The sequence below is a fragment of the Drosophila mojavensis genome, unplaced genomic scaffold (genome assembly GCF_018153725.1).
Source record: "Drosophila mojavensis isolate 15081-1352.22 unplaced genomic scaffold, ASM1815372v1 contig_16, whole genome shotgun sequence".
NCBI lineage: Eukaryota > Metazoa > Arthropoda > Insecta > Diptera > Drosophilidae > Drosophila > Drosophila mojavensis.
The window spans coordinates 11,357,052-11,384,527 of record NW_025318693.1 but is presented as its reverse complement, the minus strand read 5'-3'; the positions used below and the strand labels follow the sequence as shown (position 1 = coordinate 11,384,527).

General features: G+C 36.3%; 1 protein-coding gene across 5 annotated transcripts in view; it reads right to left on the bottom strand.

Moving 5' to 3' along the window:
- Positions 1–27,476, bottom strand: part of LOC6572653 (phosphofurin acidic cluster sorting protein 2) — a 39,697-nt gene that overhangs the window by 3,036 nt on the left and 9,185 nt on the right. For 2 of the 5 annotated variants that reach the window (XM_015166550.3, XM_001998723.4), the window contains 5 exons: positions 13,528–13,896; positions 13,212–13,459; positions 5,776–6,053; positions 1,877–2,204; positions 758–883 (listed from right to left, as the gene is read on the bottom strand). In XM_015166550.3, coding sequence (XP_015022036.1) covers positions 758–883; positions 1,877–2,204; positions 5,776–6,053; positions 13,212–13,459; positions 13,528–13,896 — 1,349 coding nt within the window. Of the gene's footprint in view, positions 1–141; positions 702–757; positions 884–1,876; positions 2,205–5,775; positions 6,054–6,123; positions 6,557–13,211; positions 13,460–13,527; positions 13,897–27,476 lie in introns of those variants that run through there. The other 3 variants (XM_032733427.2, XM_015166551.3, XM_044007458.1) reach the window with 3 other exon arrangements.

The following is a 27,476-nucleotide window of genomic DNA, read 5'->3' as shown; positions in this document are numbered from 1 at the left end:
ACAAACGCATGAATTAATTGATGTTCTGTTTCTTTTTGTTGGGCTAAAAGCGCTCGAGCATGCATAGCTTATGTATTTTTTTTTTCGTGTCATAATTTTGATAGGACAGCATGAACTCTAATTTAATTTCTTGAACATTACCACGGCCCATTTGCATTTTTGTGACGTCACAACATTTACAGCACTTCCCATTCATGCAAATAACAGCAGCCGATGCACGGTCACACTGCACATTCAAGTGCGATTTTATTCGTAAGCCTGCCTCTGTGTGTGTGTGTGTGCTCGCGTGTGAATTAAGTTTTGTGTGCGTGTGCTTGTGTGGGTGTGTGAGTGAGTAAGGGCGTGCGTAATGGGGCGGCAGGCCAAGGATTTCAATTTTAAAAATAAACATAACAAATCAAAAGTTTTTAATGTGTTCGTTTGCTTGCGCAAGTACAGTTCACATTGGATATGGTCACTACCACACATACATATGTATGTAGTCTGTCAGTCAGTCAGTCAACTCATATATCAAACGTGCCTTGTACTTGATTCTGATTGGATTGGATTGGTGAGTTTTGAATGTATGTGTGCAGGAAATGTGGGTATGTTTTGTATATTTTTGTAGCTGCGGATGGGGGGTCGGAAGTCGGGAGCATGGGGGAGCCATAGGGGTTTAAATTATTCGTGTTATACAGTTAGAGGGTATTAAGTGTGGATTTGCATAATTATTTTGTAATTTGATTTGCTCTTTTGTTTTGCTGCAGTTTACACAGACCTGGTGTTGTAGCCGAATTATTATTGTTTGTTAAATGAATGCTTTTTTGGTTTTTGTTATATTCAATATTGTAAGATGAATTGGTCAATTGGTCGCTCTTATCCGATGATCGGCGCTCAGAGTTTCCTGCAAAAGAAATTTGTACAAGCCATGCAAAATGTTTTGGTTTTTCTTTGTTTGTGTATTAAATATAAATATGGGAAACAATTAAGCTTTCCAATCGAATAAGTGTCAGTACTTAAATTGTTAATTAAAAATAAGGCAAAACTATAACGAATCAAAATTAATTGTAACTGTAATTGTAATTGTATTGCATTGCCTCCAATTACGCTCCCTTTTCATTTTCAGGCCTCTCTGCTTTCTGTGTATTGGTATTTATTTATCTATTTGTATTTACATATGTATGTACAATATGCTATAGCCGTCACAGTTGGACAAATGGTCCACTGCATTGACTGCAAGTAAGAGTCCATCTGACGAAGTTCAATCTCTCTCTCGCTCTCTCTTTCTGTTTCTATGTGACCTTGCAATTGTGTGAGTATCGGTGTGTGTGAGTATCGGTGTCTGTGTGTGTGGGTATAAAACGTGCTCCTGTTTATTTTCGCACCAAACGTTGCCTTGACCGAAAGCGGACAAAATATTGAGCTATTCGAAGCGATGATACCTTGCAATTTTAATATTTGAGGGAAATGCAAAAGATTTGTATAATTTTTAATGTGTATTATCAATGCATTCTGTATTCCTATTAATCAACTCTATATTGAACCAGCTGTTGATACTGAAATGAAGCTATCGGACATGCTTTATTCTTCCACTTGATCTGATGTAATATACCCTCTATATCAACTTTCGATTGCTGGTGGGCGTGCAAAAAAAGTATTGCTTGCTTTTCGGCAGAAGACACTTTTTCGGTTCGCAATCTCAAACGGAAATAGGAGTTATTTTGCGCTAGTGTCAGTACTTAAAATGTTACCATAGAGAGCAATAAAAATATTAAGATTAGACAACTCGTCAATTACTTTGAAATTACTGGAGCAATGCTCCCGTGAAAATGCAACAACGATAGCAACAACGAACACAACCAACATGAATTACTATTTGATGTTTATCAGCACTTACCCATTACACCGCCAACGCCGCTGCCTGGGGCGCCGCTGCCATTGCCCGAGAGACTGTCGTGCAGCATGATGCGCGAGTTGGTGAAGAACGGACGCAGCGATGGCTTCGGCGTAGATCCAATCGATATGCTGTCCATGTCCGGCCCGGAATCATCGCCCTCGCAGCAGGACAACGACTCCAGCTCCTGAAAGAGGGCGTCCAAGTCGCGCTCCCCACGCAATGCAGCAGTGCCACTATGTGCCTCATCCTCCAGCTCCCCGCTGGCCTTGAAGCGCTTCAACAGTGCGACAATTTTCTGTTTAAAATTGCGTTGCTGCAGTGAAATTGTCTGAAAAAAGGAAGAAACAAGTTAAATTTGATTACAGTTAGTCAAATATTCAATTAAACTAATTGCTTGGTAAATTTTGGTACGTAAACACAAGTGTGATATATCCTAATAATAGTGAATTGACTAAATATACTTGCACTCACACATACGCACACACACGTAAAGTTCCCAACTGCGCATTTTATGTAGCGACTGCGCTCTAACTGCCTGCAGCCGTCCTAGCATAGCAAATATTTGATTGAATAACTGTGAATGCATAGAGTTGCGCATCTCGCACTCATTACTAAGGGTTATCCAACTCCTGCTGGAGAAACTGAGCACAGACTGGAGTGCATTACTAGCACACCTTCTTCTGGCTGTTACATACGTTGGCCTTAAAGCATGATACCCGTCTGAGCTATTTTAAATGAGTTAAATATATAAAAAACAATTTCCTTCAATAATCCTCTTATCAGTGTGGGAGATGTTATGTATATATATCTACGAAGCTTAAAGTAAAACTGCAAATGAGGACTATAGCTAGAGGTACATATAAATATATAATATAATAAATATAACATGAACATATTTACATATATATATGTATATATATAATACACATATATATATATTTATATATTTATTTATAGGCATGTATTAATACCTCTTTTTATTTTTATCTGCTGGCTATTTATACTACACAGTCGTTAACTAGTTTTTCCTGTCGTAATTTAAATATTAATGCTTTAGGGGTTAATGCCATAAAAACTTTAGGCTCTTACAGATCGTTAAAATCAAAACTGAAGGAAGATGCGTGAAGCAGTTTTATGCAGCTGTGCTGCTTAAATAAAACAAAAAAGAAGCTTTTTAATTGCTATCTTTACCGCCTCTCTCTATCCCTCTCTCAGTCATTAAGCATCGTTTTATCTACGACAGACATTTAAATGATCCTGGCAATAAAAGCCAACACATTAATAACGTGCAGCGCAACAACAACAACAACAACAACAATGTTTATACTGACAGCAATGAAAACAAATGACGCAGTCTAATATTACACCTGTTCAGGTAGCCAGCTCACAAAAGGGGCGTAACAGTCGAACATGTCATTTTGTGCCGGCAACTAGTAGTCGAGAGGAGCACCTACGATGCCTCTCCCTTTTCCTGCTCAAACACCTTCTCCTCCGCTCCTATCATATAAGTCAGCTACTTTTTTCAGTCGTTCGCCTGCAGCTCATAATTGGCCCCTATATTAGCTTGTTTCTTAAATATTTATAAGAGCTCTTAAGTTCTTAAGAATTGTGTCCCCCTACACTAAATATTGTTGCTTCTGGGGTTGCTTCCGCATTAAAAATATGAAATTGATTTTCTAATTATACCCAAGCCCCAATGCCGGTGCTATTGGCATGTTCCACTGATCCCCATTCAACAAGAACCCCAGCTGCGTCCGTTTTTTTCTAATCTTATCAGAAGCACTGAAGATTTGCATTTAGTTATCTCTGAGATTAGCCACAATTTGTTGGCTACCTATTGTACACAAGCTAAAATATAAATATACTTCTTAGTAAATAATATAAAATAATATGCTTTATAATATGTACATATGGCATGTATAGTAACAAAATGTAAAAATTATTTTATTGGTCATTTATCAGTTGACATATTTAGCTTCAAATTTCTTATCAGATATCAGTTAGAACTCAAACGTTAAGGGGTGTGATTATATTTATGATATTTTATATACATAATATATGATAATATATTTGTATGTCTTACAATACGTTGAAAAAGGTTTCTTTGTTATTGACCATTTTAAGTTGATTTCCTAATTGCTTAGGTAAAGACCAAGACTTTTAAATTAGTTGACAAAATAACTCAAATATGCTTGTCTAAGCATATTGTCTAACTTAGCTAACAAGTTAGTGACTTTATTTATTATTATTATTAACTAACTTTCTAGGATATATCAGAGTCGAGCATTCATATTTGTACTTTGATTTTCGATTTGCATGTCGCAGTGCATTCACAGATTGATTCATGCCATCCAATTTACATGCAGTCAGTCTGGCAATAAGCTACGGCTGCACTTGCAGCTATTTCTGGTTAATGACATTTGAAGCAGCAGCGATTGGAAATTCATTGCATAAATCAAGGCGTTGGAGACGTCAGTGAAATCTTGTTAGGCCCCCAGCTGATGGGGAGACATCATCATCATCAGCAGCAGTAGCAGTAGCAGTAGCAGTAGCAGCGTGGTTTGGCAATCGCATTAAGCGACCCCAAATGGCATAACAACGTATTACGATTCTTGGGCCGATTCAGTTGCTGGCACTGAAATAGTCTGGTGGCTTGTGCGAATGAATTCAAGGCCAGACACGACAATTGTCAACAGATTCGATAGCAAATTCCTAGCCATGCCTTAGTTGCACCTAAACATAGTACCTATCTAGAGCTATGCAATGTCTTAGCCACAAGTGCAGCGAGTGGGGGGACTCTGGGCAGAGAGAATGCCGAAAATGTGTTTGCTTTACGGAAATAATTGCATGCTGTTGCCCCGATTATTGCGTCATCTGTTTAAAATTTCGAAAACAACATCGAGGCAACCACAACAACAATAGCTGCAAATGAATAAAATAATATGTATTTCTGTATGTATATATATATATATATATTTATATTGTGGCTAATATAGAGCAAGTGCTACGGCTGGCAACTTGTCACAGACCAAAGCCTTTGATAATTGCAGCCATGCGAAATGAGCGATCATAATAAAAAAAAAAAAAAAAAAAAAAAGAATAGAAGAAGCAAAGCTGTGCACCAAAAAAATACAAATTAACTTTATAACAATATATAGATATATAATATATAAATATATATATTCGCCACACATTAGTTATAAATGACCCATGCCTAATTTCATAAAACTAGGCAAAGTTTAATGTTTTACAGATATTTATAACTATAATTTATTATTATTATAATATTATTTTTCTATTATATATCAGACTTTTGTTCTGATAAAAATACTTTAGCTGATCCATGTTTGCTCTGATAAAGCTAGACAAAGTCTAACTTTTTGAATAAATATAAGTATTATATATTATTTTTCTGTTATAAGCATGACCTTTATCCTGATGAAATATATTTAATATATGTCACCACACATTCAGTTATAAATATCGTGAATATAATATTGTTGCTAGGGGAAAATTTCTCTAATATTTAATACTTATAAACTTTTAAGCAAGTTACTCAAGCAAGGAACTTATCAAATGATTTTAATCTAATTAAAGACCTTATGGCAAAGGTGTGTAATCTAAAGTGGTTATTTTTTCTTCGATTTAATTTTTTGTTTATTAAAGATAAGTAAAGTTGTTATTTGTTTACTGCATAATGAACAGAAATCGGTCGCTTTAGAGAAAGTGCCCTTGACTGTGGCCATGTCAAACGGGCAAAACAATTATTTTAAATATATAGGTGGGTGGACAAATTAGGGCACACCTGTTAAGGCTTACACGATATACGCACACATATTTATATATGCATGTGTCATATATCTATGTGCGCTATTTATATTGGATATGTTGTGACTCACCCGACTGAACTTGGCACGGGATGAGCTCTTGTCCTTCATTTCGAACTCGCTGTCACTGTCCACGGGATGGTGCTGATGCGGATGATGGCCAACTATTGCGATATCCTCAATGCCCGATCTTTGCAGCTTATTGCGATACTTGCGCATATCATGCTTGGCCGGATTATAGTCACGCTTCTGGTCGTAGCCGGTGATGGCCAGCTCGTTGGACTCGTCGTTGAATTCACCTGAACTGAATTCGCCTTCCTCGTCCTCGTCTGAGTATTCTGCAACGCGATCTGTCAGAAGATATTGAATAACCAGATGTATAATATAGACCGTTTGTTATAATGCTAGCACATTTCTTACTTTCAATATATTTAAATGATTCTATATATGTATGTATGTATGTATATACATATGTATATTGTTGTCTAAGCCTTCGACAGTTGTGTCTGGTTAAACATTCGTCAGACGTGACGCCGCAACTGCCAGCTTCTTTTTGCGTTGTTTATTGAGGCCCGCCGTTTATGAAGTTTACTTAATAATTCTTTTAGCTTTGTCTTTTAATTTCTTTCAGATTCTTTTTCGTTTTTACTTAAACGCGTACTGCGTACTTCATCGGAAAGTGCAGCAGAAAGTAAAGAGGGAAAAAAACACGCGCGCGCTTTGCTTTTGTTTTGCCGCTGCTTCTGACGTCTACGTAAATAAATTAATCACAAAATATCAGCCTCGAGTTATCGGTTCATCTCACTTCGCGTCGATTGAACTGAAAGCTTTTCCTTACGACGTGTGCTTCGCCACACGGTTGCCAGCTTAATGAATGTGCGCTGTGCCGACTCTTTACACACAGTGCTTGCTGCGACGCCAGCAGAGGCCGCCGAGCAGAGCAGAGCACAGACAACGACAGCGACAGCGACTGAGACAGAGCAGAGCAACAGCGTTAACTGCAAAGAGCGCGCCACTTTCTCACCTATGCACAGACACAGAGGTGGGAGGGGTAGCGGGCAGCGGACAGCGGACAGCGAATAGTGGGCAATGAGCGATGGACGATGAGCTGGCCGCGCACTGGGGGAAATTGTTTGAAATCATTGCGAGAAATTGTCGGCCGAACGCCTAGGTATATGCGAGGGTCGATCCAACTGTTATAAGCTCTATAGATATATACATATATGATTAATGGGTGAATACGTACGAATACATACATATATGTATCTAAATTTATCTATATTCAAAATGTTTATACCTTTTCTAACTAACCAAGTACAAGAAAAAAATACTAAATATACACAAAAATAATGAAAAAACTTTCAAATGTAAATAAGACATACCAAGAGCTATCAATACTGATCAAACTACCCTCGAGCAGGTCACACTACTGCATGCGTTATTATACGTCATACATATGTCTGTATGTATGTATTCGTACGAAAGCTCTCGAGTCGTGCGGGGGCATGGCAAACGGTTATTAAAGTTATTTTTACGCATCGATTCAGTTAATTGAAGAAATACTCATCGATGAGCAGACATACATACATAAACACACGCATATTTATATGCATGTGCATGTATGTATTTATAGAAACTTCAAAACTCTCGTTAGCGCACTTTCTATCCCCATCTCGCTCGCTCGTTCGCTCACCATTTAAGCTTGGGCTTTCGGCGTGCACGAAAGAAAAAGTCTGATTAGATTTCTGCCGTTGTCATTGTCCCGTCATCTGCCTATTGCTTATTATGTCTGCATGTAATTCGTCGATCGGCGCGTTTGTTTGCCCCCGCCGTTTTGCTTTCTGTTTTACTATTTATTTATTTTCTAGCATGTTTTGCTGCCGTTATCATTTACACACAATTCGAATCGAGCGTTTACCGGCCGGCAACGACAGCCGCCCATCGCGTGCCCGAGCGACGGAAACGTGTGAATCGAAAATGGACAACAAAAATGTTGGAGGCCCTAAGATCAAGGCGCGCGTGTGTGTGTGTGTATGTGTGTGCCTGTGTATCTCTTTGAGTGGATAAGTGTTACTTTTAACAGCAGTAAACAAACAGTTAGCTGATTAGAAGCGCAAGTGATTATAAAACAAGCATCTTAACCAGGAACAGAGTCGTACTCCTTGTCTACAAAACGCATACATATGTACATGCATATGTATGTATATATGTACATACTTCTGTTATCTCCAGCAAGTGGCGTGTGGGGCGATCAGACAACAATAACAGCAGCAAGATTCCACTGCTAAATGGAGCAGCTGCTGGAGCTGTGCACGGATGCATTGAGCAAAAGAAGAACAACAACTGTACTGCAATTATTTCGTTTTCATCTTTAATTGGAATTTGTTATTGTATTTATGTATATCTAGCTTGACCCATCTCACACTTTTAATAACTTTTATGTACATATAAATTTTACAGGGAATTTTTAAATTGAGTTTTTATGTAGGCCACAAATGCAGCGTGTCTATTGAAGCATTTTTCTTACAAAATATGCAAAAAGTTTCCAGAACTGAATGTAAATAAAGTTTCAATCATGTATATAAAATTCCGTAAACTTTTACTTTTCGCACAAATTTTGCAAATTATTGACCATGAACGAGGCGAAAGGAATATGCTTCAACTGTATACTCTATGCAATATTTATTTACCGTAGTTCTTGGTAATTCTCAGTAATAATTCTTAAATTTCCACGAAAAAATATAAAATTTCCCATCGACGCATCTTAAAGCACACATACACACATATGTATATGAAGCTCTGCAATTTGGTTGGGCTGTTGCTCAAAGTAAGCAGGCGAACGGCAGACAAAGTGTTGCTTCCAAACATTCGAGTGGCAATCATTAGCGGCCAATATGGTTTGGGGCGAATTGCCACACCTGAATCACACGCCGCAGCAGATGCCACACTTATGGGTGCCCACGCGCCGCAACACGCGGCGTATACATAATGAAAATCGTATTGAAAAGCGACGAACGACATTGATTTAATGTTTGTGTATATATATAAATATTGCATGTATCTATATGTTATACATATATATACAATATTGTATATGTAGTATGTGTATACATAACTGATGCTGTTCCTCTTTGTGGTTGAACGTTCCATGGTTGTGGCTTTGGCAGGCAACCAACAGATAAACAACGCATCTAAAAAGTACGAGCTTGCATGCACGACTGCTCATACCCTGTACATAGCAGTTGAAGACATTTAAGGCAAGATAAAGGTTGCAGCCTGAAGCGATATGTATTTATTACTATTATATGCATTACTATAAATAAGATACAAATACATATCTTAAAATCACGAATATTAGAAGGTATCTCAAGTTGGTGTAGTCCTCGAATTATGTTTACAATTGAAATCTCAGTGAATATATAAAATGGAATAATTGATAATGCAATTATATTATTCTAAGTCTTGGATAATATACAGATGCACTCTGCCTATATACATTTCAATGTGTGCAGGGTATCAAAAAATACAAAAAAAAAAAAAGAAGAAGTGGCACACAAAAAGTACTGCTACTACTTTGACCTTGGCCAACAACTCAGCGCCAAAGCTGATGCTGTAGCAGCAGCAACGGCAGCAACAGCAGCGGACATTGCCATTAGATGAGAGTCGGGAGCCGCAACGGGAGGGGAAATGGGCCAGCTGGGGCGGGCAGGAGGCTGATGACAGCTGTGAACAATAATGCGCCCTAGCAACGCTCGACATAATTTACGCATTTTGCCATTAAACACTCAACGATGAAGATATATACAAATATGCACACATATATATATACATGTATATACTATATAAGTATGTGTAGCCCGAATGGACTACAATCCCAGCACAGGAGAGGCAGCAGCACCACAGCCGACAGCCACCCTTGTTCGTCCACCTGTGCGTCATATTGTCGTTGCGCCTCCGCTTACGCTTTCTCGTTCTTTCATTTGTGCTTATCTCTGGCGCACAAGGACAAATGACTTAATTCCTGTCAGAAGCAGCTACAAATGACAATGCAGGCAATTCAACTGCGTAATGCTCAAGGATAAATTCAAAGGCTCGTGGCAACGGTTGTTAGGCCATCATTTATACCTTTTGTGGCCAGAGCCTTAAGTGATCTTTTTACGAGTGCCCGTAACGTGGGCGACACATGCAATACATACACATACATATATATTGTGAGGTAGCTCAGCTCAAATTTATACCCTGATTACAAAATATATTTTTGGCATTTTTACATTCTCCCATTGGTATTATTTCTATTAATATATATGATATCTTTTTCATATTTTCCCTTACACATGCATATTCTTGTCATCGCATCTAAAATTAGACGAACCTACGAATATTTGATATAAGGTCAATTTGATATCAAGTTAAAAATAATTCGACTGATAAACAAAAAGTCTTTTGTATTTAAATTACCATCTTAACAATCAAAGAGTAAATCTGCCAGCAAAATAAAAAATATATATTAAGAAAACATTTCATCACTTCAGTAACAACTGAATTGTGTTATTTTAAATATAAAGAATTCATATATTTACATCAAAAGAAATGCTTCATGCAACTCTACTCAAACTGAAAAAGTAATGAATTATTTTAAATAAACTTTAAACTTTGGGAATTACGTCTTCTATGTCCTCTAGCCCACAGACTGAACTATATCGGATTAATCCTGATCAAGATTCGTATGCCTGCTACATACATTTCAATAAAACGATTATACTCTAGAAAGCCTATTTCAATGTATTTAGGGTATTATATATTATTATATTAACAACTATGAATTTTCAGTCTGCTCTCAACACACATATTTCCCTCCAAGTAAATCAGGCGTTGTCAAAAATTTATTGCGAATCACTGCGCCAAGGTCGAGTTCAGTTCAGAGCAACGTAACTACAGGAAACCCCGTTGACTATATTAAATTCATAGAATATAAAAACCCTTGGAGTATTATGCAAAATTCATGGCATATAAAAGCTAAGATAACTAGCCTACAGGAGTGCCCCACAAATTGCACTGATGTCCCTTAGCCGATTTTCGGGCTAGAGCTGGGGCTGACGTTGGGTGTGGCATTCAACAAGCTGACTATGCAATCGCCTTAGCTGCTGCTTCCAAAATTGCCGGAGGCAGCCCTTTGTAGGTCGCTGAATAAAATACAAAAGCAACACAAAAATCAATAGACAAAATAGATGGAGGTTAAAAAGGCTTTTCTACAACGCCCCAAACCGCATCGCCTCGCCCCGCCCCGTACCGCGCCACCACGTAACTGAAATTCATTTTGCAAATTAGAAAGCGAGCCCCAAAAGTAATTTGCGAGCTGTCAGCGGTGTCGCGGAAAACTATCCAACAGCCCGGCCGGCCGGGTTCAAGTGCCTTCTGCATGGCTGACCTCCCAAGCACAGCAAAGTCCCAATTGGCAACACTTTTGGGCCAGTTGCCAAGTGGAAAGCGACAAGTTTTTGACCGTCAACCGGCGACGCGACGGCCACATTGTGCAAGTACAATTCCAATTGCAAGGACAATGCTGCAACATGTCCCCAATGAGCTGGCCATTTCGTGGTGCATGCCACTTGCATTTCAGGGCTTTTTGCCTTGACCAGTTCCATATACATATACAACATAGATACATATATGCATTGGCATTGGCCAACTTTTGCCGAGAAGCTCAACAGTTTGAAAAACGGCAAAACTTTCGAGCTGCGAACAGACAAATACTAAATAATACATTTTCTTGGTAAATCTCATAATTGAATTTGTGCACAATTCCTTGGGATTGCGGTTGAATGTTTGCACTCTTAGCAGAGGAGATGTGTGTTCCATGTATGAAAATAGAAAATAGCTCCAATATTTCAGTGTGGTTTTACAAATAACTACTCGTAATACTCTGCAAATAATTAGCTGCTCTATGACTAATGAATTAGCAGAGTGAACTACAGCTGGCAAAGTTATATGAAATAAAAAGAGAAAAGCTTATGTTAGGAATGCTCAAGGTATCTGGTTATTACTCTTTTTTATACACAAATGACTTTCTGAGAATATAAATATATATATATTTTAATTTTTTTCTAGATGACTTGTTTTTATCATATTGCAGAGCAAATAAACCAAATTTCTACAGTTCGAAGCATTTGTTTTTTTATTAATATATTTTCCTATTTTATATTTATATTGTTTTAACTTGTATAATATATTTCATTTTTTAATTTTAGTTTGATTTATTTGTTAATTTTTTTATATATATTAATTATTTTATTTAATTTTTTTTTTTCTTCAAATTTCAGAAAAGATATATAAAAGCCTCAAAAATATAGTAGATCTCTTTATATATCTTAGGAAGATACCCACTAAAGTTAAAATCTCAAACTTTTTCAGTAAATAAAAAACCGATTTTTAATCCAAAGAAAGTTATCGATAATAAGCAATTGTGTTGAGTTATCGCAATAATGATATAAGCTCGTACTTCAAACGGTTTAAATTTACAATGACAAAATCAGAACAAGTCTGCCAGAAATAAAAAGAAATTTATAAAATATCCGATATATATATATATATATATATATATATATATATATATATATATATATATATATATATATATATATATATATATATATATATATATATATATATATATATTTGTCTATTAAAGTATCCGATGTGTATCACTCCAAATTTAAAATTGATTCGACCACATTTACACTAATGTAAAAGCTCTTTTGATGAGGTCCACGACAGTTCTATTGATATTTATTATTCAGAAACTTAAATATAGTATAAATAAGCGACATATTTATGTTGTGGTCGTATATGCCTCTTTAAATGAATCACACGCAATGAGTGGCAATAATATAAATTTGATCAAGTGTATGAGAGATATTTTTAATGAAATACTTATGGCTAATTCTGTAGCGTTTTATTTTGTTTGTTGCTATCTGACGATGATGTGGCTGCTGATGCGGCAGCCCAGATAAATGGGGAGATTCAGGGAAAAAACGATTACAAGACCAAATTGTAAGTAGAACAGAAAAAATAGAAAAATATATTTAAAGTATGCGTCGGGCAGGGCTGACGTCACGAACCGTTCGTCACTTGGGAAATTGTTTCACAAGCACAATTACCATAAACATCAACTCGAATTGGGATCATCTTTTAGATATAAGAATATACACATAAACACACACATACATATATATACAGATACTGGGCAAGTATAACAAGAGAGCATCGTGCATCTGGGCATTCAGCGCAAGGCCCGCCTGATATTATTTAGACATGCTCCTCCATCAACTGCCCCACCCTGGACGGCCACACGTCATTAACGCTGTAATTCTCAACATTTGGACCGACGATGATCATGATATGTGGTTTATGGATTTGGCAATAATTTGCTTGGCTGCGTGCGATGGGACGGGCTGAGTGGAGTGGACGGCAGCATTGCTTCGCTTGCTTGGATTGACTGGATGACTCACCTGCCAGCAGTACGCTGTTGTTGTTCTTATTGTCATGGTCAACTGGAATGGAGGAGACGCGTTCGGCGCGCAGGCATGCGACCACAGTGCCGGGCCGTCCATTCTTGCCCGATGCAGTTAGCTCAATGATCATGTCCATCGATTTCTGCAGCACTGCATCCATACGTATTATGCCCTCGGCCAGCGTTTTGTAGCCCAAAATTGTGCGCGATTTGTATTTCTTGCGGCGCTGCAACAAAATGACCAGTCTAAAAAAAAGAAAAAAGAGATAAATGGTAGGATTGGTATACGAGTCCCCTATATAGATTTGACTCACCTATTGCCATCTCTCTTGATAAAGTGCGGATACTGCAAGCTAAAGTGCAAGTCTAGTTCCGTCTCTGTCAGTGGCAGAGCGCCGGTGCCGGTGCCGGAGCCGGAGCCGGTGCCGATGCCAGCATTACCGACATTCCCGGGCGTGCCAATCAGACCCGAGCCCCCAACCACATTGGCCAGCGGCGAATTGCCCTGCATGGAGCTCTCCCGGCTGGATGCCATGGATGTCAGTGCGCTGCCATTGATGGGTATCTCGTGGCTGCGCAGCGTTCGCTTTGAGCTTTGCATTTTGACCGCCAGCGAAAGCGAGCTCGTGTCCCCCGGCAGGGGAGTCAGGATGGAAAGACGCGTTATTGTCAACGAGCAGAGTCTGAAAATATGTTGAAAACGAAATGGTGGATTAATTAAATTAATTGAGATGCCTATCCTACGTCAGCTTAATTGATTTATTTGCTTACAATTAGCCTGAATGAAATCTAATTAAAAGTTTAGCTTGTTTTCCTCAGCTAGACAGATTTCTTGTAATTCAAATTCACTATAAAATTTCACTTTTCGATCGACTTCTTTCATCAGGCAAAGTATTTGTAATATGTACTAATTTATTAATGGAAACTGTTGTTGTTTCTGTAACTCAATTAGTCCGAACTTCGTTTAGCTTGGCATCAAATTTATTATTTAATCAGTAAACAGCTTTCAACAAAGTCTACCAATTTAGCCGGGCTCATTCATATTTTCTAATCAATTTACACGTTACTAGAAATTTGACTCTACTCGAATACCCTCGATATTCTGTATGACTGAAATACCTCATAAAATCAACCAATGCGTACAGGGTATACGATAAGCGAAATGTAAGTGAAATGAGAAATTCCAAAGCAGAGCAAAATGAAAATCCCCGAGCCAAAGTGAAGAAAAGCATAAATATTTGTGTCGGTTTTATAGATCGAGAGAGTCCGAAAACTCTTTCCGGCATGAGCGAGCGATAAACTACAAAATAGAAGATGAAAATAAAAAGTACGCATAAAACACTCAACGCAATAGGTCATAAAAATATTACAAGAGGAAATTGTTTTCGTTATGGCCACAAAACAAAAACATAAAAAATAAACTGAGTCAAAGACAAGACAAGGAAGAGTTTTGCTTTTTTGTTTTTTGAGGATGTTAGATATGAGATATGAGGATGATGATGAAGCAGGTCAGCATTTTGCGCCCGATTGTGCAATATTTATATACATATATATATACTGCTTATTATTCAAGTATAAAAATAAATTATTTCCTGATTAATTGTGCCTTGTCATTTGTGCAACCACAAAGAAAGCAACGTATTCAGATAAACAAAGAGTTTAAAGATAACGAACGCTCTTTTATAATAAGCTGTTGGGCCTTTTGTTGAGAGTTGTCCAATGGGCAGGGGGCACAAAACTCATGTGGGTCAGGCAATCGTCGTAATACACATATCCGGCTGCAAATGCAAATGGACTGAAGAGCCAACCAAGCTCGGCTCGAATGAAAGATGAATTCTTCTTCTTGCTATCCACTCTTGTTGTTAGCTTTTGTATTCCATGGTAATTGAATTCTCTCAAAACCTCTTAATGAAATCGCATGGCCTGGAATGCCGTTGGGGCCAAGTTCGGATTCGTCATACAATTCACCACTGAAATTAACAATTCAAACAGTCACCTCTGCTAACTACATGCAAATGCCATTGTCAGACGAAACATCTAGACGCGCCAGATGCCAATCCATATATATTTATGTATATATATATATGGCATATATATATAGTATCTGGCCAGTTGGTCAGCTACTCCGTATAGGGTGCACCTGTCAAGGCTAAGTGTTATTCGTGCATATCTAACAGTTATTAAAACTTACAGAAAGTGAGCTAAATTTATACAGCTTTATAATGTAATGTATTCTTATAAGAAGAGTATATTCTTATTAGAGGTCTATAAATATAAATATCAAAATAAAAACTTTGCATACAAAAAAAAAAAAATTTATTTAATTTATTTATAAACAAAAATGTATCAATTATTTAAATTTAGTTTTATAAATTAAATTAGAAAAAAAAATTATATTTGTATACATAAATGCGAATATTTTCTCATATGCCGATTATTAAGATTTTATAGTATTATTAAAATCTATTGAGATTTTACATTATAGAAATTTACAGTAAAGCTGTAAAGTGGGCATATTCTTTAACATTGGTCGAGTATACAGACATCCGAATAACAGACAGCCGAACAACAGGACCTGTAATATAATGTAACCAATATGAACGCGTAATTTCTGCATTATTTATTTTACTTTCAATCTATGTGTTATATACACATAAGCATATAGTCATATCTTCACTGTTAACCCCAATTAGACTATTCGCAATTGGGTAACCTTTACTGTTATTTATTATTGCACTTCCATCAGTTAATTGAATAATAGAAATTATAATATCTAGCTTAAAAATCAACAAACAGAAGATAATCGAAGCAATTATGAGATAGCATGTAACTATATGTGAATTTGCATATCAATGAATAATTGTTAATAATGTTAATCATGTGAATGAATGCGATATAGCGATATAGCTCTATAGCGGTTGTGGCGCTTGCATGTTACCTCTAAAAAAATAAAACAAAAACAAAAAAAAAAAAAAAAAAAAAAAAAAAAAAAAAAAAAACAAAACAAAAACAAGTTTTCATTTGTTGATTTTGTTTTTGCTTTTCGCTTTTTATTTGTTTTTGTTTCTTTTTGGCAACACACGCACATGTGATTGTAACGAGGCGCACACGCCCCTTTTTGCACCGGTATTCATTGTTGATGGCTAAAACGTAATATATTACTTTTCGTTAGCATACAAAATGTATTATAATAATTATAGTTATTTATATAGGCCACGAGTTTTTTTTTTTTTTTTTTTTTTTTGATTTCATATTATTTATTTAATTTATTTATAATTTATTTTATTTTGTTTTAAATTTTTTTTTTTTTTTTTTTAGTTTTTATAACACCTTTAAACATAAGATAAGTTTTAATCTTTACACAAATTTGTGTATATGTTCTATATCTTAAATGATTTTCGTTAGCCTATGAAAAAAGCAAAGTCCAATTTAATGTTTTTTTTTTTTTTTTTTCAATTATTAAAATGATTCAAAAATATCAAACTCAAAAATTGTGTTACGTTAACCAAAATAAACCTTCATTCAACTGAGGAGTATCTCCAAGTCGTGCTATCTCTTTGCATGTTTTTCTTTTATTACATTTTAGCTGTTTTTGTTGTGACAATATGAATGACTTGATTCATGTGAAGTGACTTTTGTTTTTGTTGTTGTTGATGTTGTTATTGATTTGCTTTTGGTTTTTCTTTGGGAGCTTTTTGCTTTTTTCCGAATATTGTCAATGCGAATTGTTTGGGATTTTTTTATGAATGACACACGTCGAATGGTGCCGGAAGGAATTTCGTTACGTTTCTCTTTTCCGTTTTACTTTCATTTGATATTCAAATTTAACTTTACGACACAAAAAAAAGGTTCATTGTACTTCGAATGGGGGATAAGTTGTGTCAAAGCAAAAGCCAATATCGCATTACATTGCCTTGATTAAGGACACATATGGATGAATCGAAGAAACGGGAAGGCACTGATTGAAGGCAATGCTAAAACGAAAAGCTTTTATGTGGTTCATCTTATAAACGTAATAAGATTTCAGAACGCAGCTTAACTAATAAATGACTGCAATTAGTAAGCACTTGCACCCAGCTTAATTAAATACCTCATCTGCAATTATAAGTCGACTATAAATGGGTTCAATTATCAGCGCGTTTCCTCAATATGCAGCGAAAGCTAAATCGAAACGCGAAAACCTAAGAGCAATGAAATTGAAGCTGATAACAGGAATTTTGTGAAGCTTAATCAGACAGAAACAAATACAAAAAATATTTGTATATATGAGCTATGTACATATGGAAATACAAAAATTGAAATCGCGAACGCGTCAATCAAACTTAAAAACGCAGCCAGCCCCTACTGTCAGTCGGTTTGGCTTGAAAATTGTGTCACTGGCGCGTTGCCCGCACCCAGACTGAGACTCGCCGGCAGCTCAGACTTAAATGCGGACGCACACACACACACTCACATAGCGGAGATCCGGACGCGACCCATCAGTTGCACATCACGATAAGCATCCATCAGCAAATGGGAAATACTTTGAGCGGTGTTTTTAAGAGGGTTTCTACTAATATCCATTGAAGTTTATTGTACACCATATAAATATACAAATTATTTTGGATGTCAGCAATATATGAAGATTTATTAATACACAAAATGTGAATAATAGAAAAAGTCACTATGTATATCAAATATATGATTAGATTATTATTTCATTAGAAATTGGAAGCAGTCAAAGTACAAATTATTAGCTGGAATTATGCCTATAAAAATGAAGAATCAAAAGAAAAGATAAGACATTGCAAAAGCAAGAAAAAGGCTATGTTAACATTAACAGCAGAAGAACTATTAACTAACAGTTCAGTTAGTTTTAATGATTGCAAAACGACGAATGTTTTACATGTAAAAGAACATTATTCTGTTAATTAACATTTCTACTGCAATTGTTGCAGGGATGTTATCATTAACAGCTTCGACACTATCATGTACTGTTTCTCGTTTGTAAACTGCACTCTTAACAGCGAAAATGATTGAGACACAAGGTATGCTATAAATGTAAACGAAGAGAACATTTTTCTGTTAATTAACATTTGCAACGCATTTGCTTAATAATAACTCTGATATCAACTGCTTCTGTTTTGTAAGCTGCATCTTAATCATATATTGCCCCTAGATAATTTATCAATTTGTGAGGCTACCTTTAAACACACCTGCTTTGCAATTATTGCCGTTGTGACAATCATTTAATTAGCACCTTCACAACATTTAAGTGAGCAATTTTCATAAATATGTTTTTCTCACTTAAGTTCCCTGTTTCAGCTGACCTATGTCGATAGCGCTCTCGTATCTCGTGAATAGTCATTTGAGTGCCAATGTAAAATCATGATCTACAATTGGTAATGTTGTTGCTGTTAATACCCCAAACACACAGATAGTCAGACAGTCGGACAGTCGGACAGACGGACAGACATATAGACAGAGACAGTAAAGACCGTGCGATAACTGCCAATTTTGTTAACATGTTAATTTGCAGTAGGCCGACGCTCACTTGGCAAAAATACTCTCGCAGTTAGCGTTTCATTTGCGTGCCACGAGAAATGTTTGCCGACTCATGAGTCACGAGGGTCCAACACAAAAGACAGCGTTGGAGGTGGGGCGTCACTTAAATAGCATTTTGCATTTCCTGCAATGACAAGTGCCAGCCCAGTGCCCCGAGGGCTGCTCGTCGAGCTGCTCAAGTGAGCTCTACGACATCTGACGAAAGCAAAAGAGAACAAATGCTACAAATAAGATATTACAATGAGATATGTATAATACGCTGCAGTATCTCTCTTCAGAATCTGAAGCATTTCTAATTTATTACTTAAGCATAGAGAAAACTAATTGAGAATTTAAGCCAGCTTACTTAAGTATCTATTTGCATTTGCTAATAACTTAACTAGCTGCCCCACCAAAGTGTATATTACACTAACGCAGATGATATGACAAAGAGCTGTTTAATGTCGCGACCTCAAGGACAACAAGAACGAGTATTAAGCCGACATACAGACAGACAGATAGACAGACAGAGAGACCGACAGACCGACAGACGTCAAGTGTCATTGCACAGCAAATTGCCTCATTACAACAAAAGCAAACAAGAACAAAAACAAGAACGAGAACGAGAATAACAAGTGAGCCTCACAGATTGCCCCGCCCTGCCCTGCTTGCCCGAGCCAGACAGACGTCATTATCCCGAGCAGCCTACATTTTTCTCTGGGCTAATGCGAGTCGCGACTTATGAGCTATATTTGGGGATTTCATTTAAGTGCTCTATACTCCTGCTCCTCGTTCTTCTCCTCCTCCTCCTGCTGGCACATGGCATATCGATTCACATGCATACATTATGTACGGCATAATTATTCTACGGGATATATTACAAATTTCGGGGTAGATTTCTAAAAAAAAAAAAAAAGGATTTGCATAGGTCTGGGCAAACCATGACTCATGAATCGGTAAAAACGTCCAGGCCACAAATTCTTAATGAATTTAAGGCACGAAACCGGTTTTGCATATTTAAAGGTGGGCGTATAATTAGGCGGTGTGTTCACCACCTGAGCTCGAACGTACAACTTTCTGCCTGTAATCATAAGTTTCGCACCGGCGCCAGTCTGGGCCAGACTTGGCAAGTCCTGCCCCACCGACGGACGGACGCACGGACGGACTGGGTCATTGCATTATTGATCAAATGCATTTCGTATGCGTCGACGCTGACGACGTTTACTTATGCATGCCCCAACCAAAGACCCACGGCTGGCCACCCTGTGCGGCCCATTCAATTTATTCGAGAATTATGCATGCTTCGACAATGCTCAAATGCCCCGGAAACAACAGTCGCTCAACAATAGCATCGGGAATGATAATCTGAATGAGAATGGGAATGGGAATGCGAACGGGAATTGGAATGAGACTGACAGCGCATGAGAGTGGAGCTCAGACGCCAAAAATAATTGAGTGTGTGTGTGTGTGTGTGTGTGTGTGTGTGGCTCAGCATTTTGAGGGGCCCGTTTGCCACAATTTAAATTGTTTAAACGCTCGCACAAATTCCAAATAACTGTCATTACATTCGATAGCGACATTTGCAAATAATGAATGTATGCAAAATACCCTGTAATAACTGCCAATTAGCAATGCCAAGCACTGACGTCTGCTATGTAAACATCAAAATAAGCTATATTTGAGCTGATATTTTAAAGTCTGATCTGATATAGTATGTAATAGTGAATATTATACCCTGTAATCATTTTAAGGATTAGTGAAAGTTTATAGGACGCTGTGGAAAATAAAAATATAAATTGAAATGTGTGTTGAACCGTGAATGAGTATTATGCAGTCGGTAGCGCCCGACTCCAACATTCTTCCTTGATGGTTTTGATATTGAAACAGAAATACAAACAATGTGTATAGGATTTGCCACTTTACTTGTAATTTACTAATCTACAATCTAACAGTGCAATTTGAATTCCTAGCATTGAATTAGAAAATAGTTACTTAATTATTTACAGCAGAAAATTGCAATAATTTGTTAACAAATTGCTGTCCAAAAGCCTTCAGCAATAATGCACAACAAATACTCGACAACACTGGGGGCTGTATAGTGCGAGTGGGCGTGTCTTTAATGACGTCAATATAAAGTTTCACCGGGTTATTACAGTTCGTTGACTGAAAGCATAGCAAAGTCGCGCCCTCTTCGTCCTCATCAATAATTAACGAATGCCACTCGAAGTGCTGCATTTTACAACAGTCAACACCAATTAAAAACTACTACAACAGCAACAACAGCCATATTATTGGTTATACTTCAATAAATATTCAAGCGGCAATTAAAAGGAAATTCGTTTCGTCATTAAAATGCAGCGAATGTGTTAAGTAATTTGTGAAAAACACAATTTTACGCCTATTTTTACGGAGCATTCCATACACGCCTTAGCTTGGGACGATGCTTTAAGTACTCAAAAGCCACTAAAAAGCCATAAAAACTGAACTATTGAAAATATTCCAAATAGCTTGCGTACTTTCAGCAAACATTGAAAATATCTACATTTAGGAAATTTCAGAATTTCAATTGAGAATCGATATTAAACATTCAATAAGAGTTGGCCAACAATTAAGAAGTATTTCTAAAGATTGAATTAGTTTAGAGACTATATTATACTCAGTTTACTTGGGTGAGCTAGGACTAGGAAATACCTGAATTCTAACGATATGTAATTTTGCAGACTACAAACAAATTATCTGCATATGATCTATTTATTCTATTGACCCACTAATGACTATATGCTCAACTAATTTCAATTTAAATAATTTCGTCAAATTTTGCACCAAAAAAATATGAGGAAAAAAGCAAAATCTATAAAATAAAAAATTGTATAAAGTAAATGCATAGTCGTGAGACTCAACCTGTCTAGCTTAAGCTTTATTTTATGGTATAGTTATATCAACTCTACTCTGCTTAAATATAGTAAAAATAGATGTATATATAAACTAAATGGAATTAAATATGTTTTATGTTTCTTTTGCTTTTATATAATATAAAATTTAATATAATATAAAATATAATAATATAATATAAAATATAATAATATAATATAAAATAATATAAAATTAAAAAAAAATTAAAATTAAGCAGACTGCTGGAGAGCTGCTTATATTGAGTAGCTAAATGCAATACTTTGCAGCTCACAAAACTCAGGTCTAAGTCTGTGATCTGGATATAAACTATCGATCCATGGCATTCCATACAAAATCAACATATGACATGCGACATACAATAAAACTGCCCTGGCTAAATAGACTGTGCTGTTGATGCCAATCTTGCATATATGTATATATTTATATATGTAGCTATATACATTTAATGCGTTACATTAGTTTATATTTATGGCGTGCTTAAGCGTGTAATTTTATTAACAAGCCCAACAAATGCATTCGCTATACTCTTTCATTTATTTACTAAATTCGATTTGCCCAAATTGCGATTATTCATTTATATTTATATATATCGAATCGTCAATCAACGATGACAGACTCCAAAAATATCTTGATGGATTAAGCGAAAAGCTGAGCGCTGATGGCAAACAAACTTTGCACTTGGGCATAAACAAAGTACAGATAGATAGAGATATAAATATATATATACGTGTATGTGTGTGTGTGTGGATTTATGTAACATGAATGTGAAATGCAATCAATAAAATGGCATTGGCAAATTGCTTTTGTAACCATCGACGAAAAATGAACCGAAGAAACTAAATAAGCAACGCGTTAACTGACAGAAGCCGCAGCAGTGCTTAATAAAGAGCGATGGCTGGTTGCACGGTATGTAGGTAGATATTTAGCTGGGTTGTGCTGAGGCAGAGGCAGAGACAGAGACAGAGGCAGTGGAGGGGGAGTAGTCGATGGGTCATATGATATATGGGTCATTAACAAATTGTTCAACGGCTTGGATATTAAATACATATATTGCTACATATGTATGTGTATGTGCTTTACATACACAACAACAACAGCAGCAAAACAACAATAACTAATAACAAATGCTGCATGAATCTGTCAACCGATTACTCATACGTCACGTTGACAAGGGTTCCCAACGGACAGCGGGGCCGACGCGTCGGTCACTCAATTGAGACGAGCGACCAACACAGATGACTGCCGCTCAAAAGCAAGAACAAATTTGCTAACAATGCAGCCGAGTGACTTCGGTTTAAGCTGCTAAAAATAACAAAATGCGAATAAATGTTGAAATGCTAGAAATAACTATTCAAGTGTTAGAATCAAGGCTAAGAGCAGAGAACACAAGCCACAAGGCTAGCACATTGCTCTAAACTAAACAGTTTTTGCTAAAAATAAGGGAAACAAGGCTGTGCGAATATAGAGCAAAAGTTATATAATTAAGGGCTGCTGTGAAAAACTATCAATAAAATCATATACAAAATCAGCTACACAGCTAACTCAAATTGTTCTGCTTGCCTAGCATGATTATCATTATTATTATTACCATTATTATTATTATTATATGTATATTTCAATGCTGAGCACACGAATATGTTTATGTTATATAAAGCTATTATACACATTTACTCTGGGCATAAAGTCTTCTGGCATTTATCTATGGCAGGGTCTGCTCGGTAGAAATAAGGCGAATTCGTGTACTTATTAGAAAATCGTATAGACATATTATATAAATTGTGCTTATTTATGAGGCTCTTGCACAGCTCTTTGTGACGCAAATCTATGGGATTTTGTTGACACTTTGTACGTAGAAAATTTATATAAAACAAAAACACAGACACACTTGGCTACAGACTTAGGAATTTCCCAGATGATTATATATATAAATATATATAGCATAGCGTAGACTCGTGTATATAAAATATACCCACACGTGCATGTATGTACCTTAAACAAATATTGGATTTTTGTTTTGTTTTTAATGCCGCCCACAAATGTTGCCAAAAGCAAGGCAAGTGTGTTGCTAGACAAAATACAAAATCTATTTAAGTTTAAAAAGTTAAAAGCTTAATGGAACTGGAACTGGAATGTGCACGACTAGCAGATACCTTAGATTAGCTGCAGGAAAAAATATAACACTCAAAGTGTGTAAAATTTAATGCCAGTCCGCAAAAAAAAAAAAAAAAAAAAAAAAAAATGCCGCACAAGGCGTGGCAGCGTCTACGGTCGAACTGGTTAACATGGGGAGCCCCATGTTGCCTCAATATTGGGCCACGCCCCAAGCCGCCTGCACTGCAGGACAGTGTAAAATGAGTCCCATAAAACTAACCAGCGCCTGACACTTTGCCTTTAAAGTGGTTGTGGCTTTACCCAGCAATATGTGCCTTGGGTCTCCCTCTACCTCTTCCTCTGTCTCACTGTGTGTGTGTATGTGTGTGTGTTTGTGCTCTTTGCTGACATTGCTACTGAAACACTGCGGGCGACGAGCACAGCACAGCACAGCAGGATGCCATCGCCTACCAAGTTAGCTGGGCGAACGAATTTCTCAGTTTAATTGAAATTGACCACTTCCGAGAATTTGACGACTTGGGGGAATTGACAAATGTTGCCATTCAAATGTAGCCATGAAGTTCACAGCGGAAAACAGGGAAATGGAAGTGGAAAATGGAAAATTGCTTGATTCACTTGGTTTTATTATGCTAAATTCTCTTAATATTGACAGGAATTGCCTTTGTGAGTTGAGGAACAAGAAGTTAAGCTCAAAATTTCAATTTGGATATTTCATTAATATTTATTAAATATAAAATTACATTTTGCCAGCTGAACTTTCTTTGGGATGTGGGCGAATATAATTTGAAATTTAATTAACAAATTAAATTTAACTAAATCGATATGGGAAACATCTTTCAAAAAACCAAAATGATTGAGGGCTCATTCTATTTTCTATTGAGCCAGAAATGCCTTCCTATTTTATATGCAATCAATTATTGAATTTGTTTAGAGCATTAACACATGTACCGGCGTATGGTTGCCTTAGAAAAACTTGTAATTTATAAGCTGTCATTGAGATGCCCATTGATTTCACTTTCTTTAAGTTTTTCCACATAAAAAAGCCATATTGCTTCGACATATGAATGCCTCACTTTTGTATACAGAAGCATATATTGTGGCATACCAGATAAACAATAAACGAGTTTGTTTATTGCAAAGCGAATGATTTCAGATTTTTGTGTGCTTCACTCAAAAAAATTAAAATAAAAATAAACTAAATGGAATTTTATGTTTTTTTATATTTAAGTATGCCAAACATTTGCTGAAATACTATTGAGTACACACATCGCCGTTCTGGAGGTCTGCCTTTGATCAGAGTAGGGTATTATCAAGAACTCTTATCTTTCAGCACAGAATTCATAAACTAATCAAATTTTAATAAAACCCAAAGTACTTTACCAACTTTTCTGTCAATAAAGGTGAAAGTAAAAGCTCTGCAGTAAATCCGAATAAAATATGCTTGCAAAAGTTACTCTTGGAGAAACTGGAGCATTGTTAAGAACTGCCTGCGCTGCCGCTCTCTGGCTTCTTCAAAACTGTGCTAAGTGGCTGAGGCAAAGTTGAAGTCTTCATTTACCTTCCTTCCTCATGCTGTCGACCTCTATGAATATGCTTTCAAGATTGTCAAAGTTCTGCCTTAATATCCACTTTACATACCCTGTACGCATTGAAAATAGGCAGAAAGCGTATGCAGTTTCTGTGCAAGGCAGGGTCGAACCTCTCTGTCTATAGAGAGAGATTGAGAATCAGAGTTGATGTAGGATTCAAAATTGTATACATATATCTTACTATAGAATGTCAATATATGTATTTGAGCTGAAAGTCTAAATAAATTGCTCTACACGAACTTCCGGGTATTTGCTAGTCGGGCAAGCCCCAGCCAGAGCACTCTTGCTTTTATATTGTGTCAGCTCATGATATTAATGAAAAACCATATGAATAATCTAAGCAGCAGTGGCCAGAATTGATGTCAAGCGGATTCTTTAGTTTTGGCCAAAGCGCCTCTACTAACTGGGCCAACAACAAGACAGGGGGGCAACGGGCAAAAACGGCAGCTCATAATTGCCGCAGCTACGATTCATTAACATTTTGAGGCCATTCGGATCTTCGCTTTTGTCTTGTCTATCACAAGAAGTGGCGCTCTCTTTCAGTTAATGGCAGGCAGGTTCGCCACATTTCATTTTGGAGTGCATGCAAAAGTTTGAAGCATTTTCGGCGCCTTTCACTTTCGAATTGATTATAATTATTATTATTAGTTTTTTTTTTTTATTTTCGACCGGCTTCCACTTATGTTTATATGTTAGCAGCCGTCACATGTGCCGCGCCGCACTGGCTTCAATTCAACATTTGCCACTTGACGACGGCACGAGACGCAGATAAGAAAAAAAAAAAAAAATATTGCGAACGCAAAAGTTAAAATCCATAAAAATGGAAAAGATAAAAAACAGTTCAAATGATGCGATATGATTCAGCAGCAGGGTTTCATTTGCGACTCGCTACTCGATCAATTCACAACTTTAATACACTAACTGCAGAAGATATAATACCTTTTGTGTGTATTTTGTATGCAAATAAATATACGTTCTGAAATATGCATGGGCGTATATAGTATATAGTAAAATAGATATTGTATAGCATTTATCTTTGCAAAATAATAATACATCGAATGTAATTATTCATTTAATCAAATTACTATATATTGTATATAAATAAATATATATCTATTAATCTTCGCATATGAGAATTAATAATTCATTCAATTAATTATGTATACATATATTGTTAATGTCTATGGATAGTTTTCTTACATATCCCGCGTTAAGATAAGACCGATTATTAAGAGAAACATTTATCTTTACGCAAAACATTCTATTTTCTTAATCATCTATTCAACTTACTAATATTTAACATTTAATATAAACATTTACTATTATTTATCTTTTATAATGCTCAATTTATAAATAAATAGTTTAATCGGTATAGCATGCGACAATTATTAAGGTAAACTTGAGTATATAAAATATATATAACATACATAACATTTTTCTTTATTCAATGTTTATTCATCTACTCAATTTACTATATTGGAATTAATTAATTATATTGGAATTTAATTAAGTTTTAGGGTAAATATCCATCTATTCAATATGTTCCGAGCTTTGTAAATTTGTAGCTGTAAAAAGTTAAACTAAAATATGAATAGAAGAGCATTTCACCTTAAGTTAATTTCACATTTTTATTTACTTAATGAATAACCAGCCAACAACAACTATAGCAGATATTCGAGTTGGTTCAACCGATTCACTGAACACTCATACTTGATCGTGAGTCATATACGACGTCATCTTTAGATGAGACAATGTACTTTGAAGAGAATGCACTTATCAGAGCTTCAAATTTGTGTTAAATTACAAAATTTATTGAAATTAAGTGGCTTCTGAACTTGAACTGTAATAAATAAGACTGCGACAAGCATCATCCATGTCTCGTGACTAGGCATACGGACTAATACATCTAATGGTTTATCTAGCTCTGAGTGCTCATATTAATATTTCACACTATTTACAAGCCCATTCAAATTTGATTACATACTTCAATTTGCATCTGAATATCAGAAATTAATGTTGCATAATGCGAATCAGCATTCCGTTTCAGGGCCACTGAATACGGCGCAAAGTCTTGGACAGCAAATATAATGCCAAATTGAATGCACACGAGAACTGCATCCCAAATT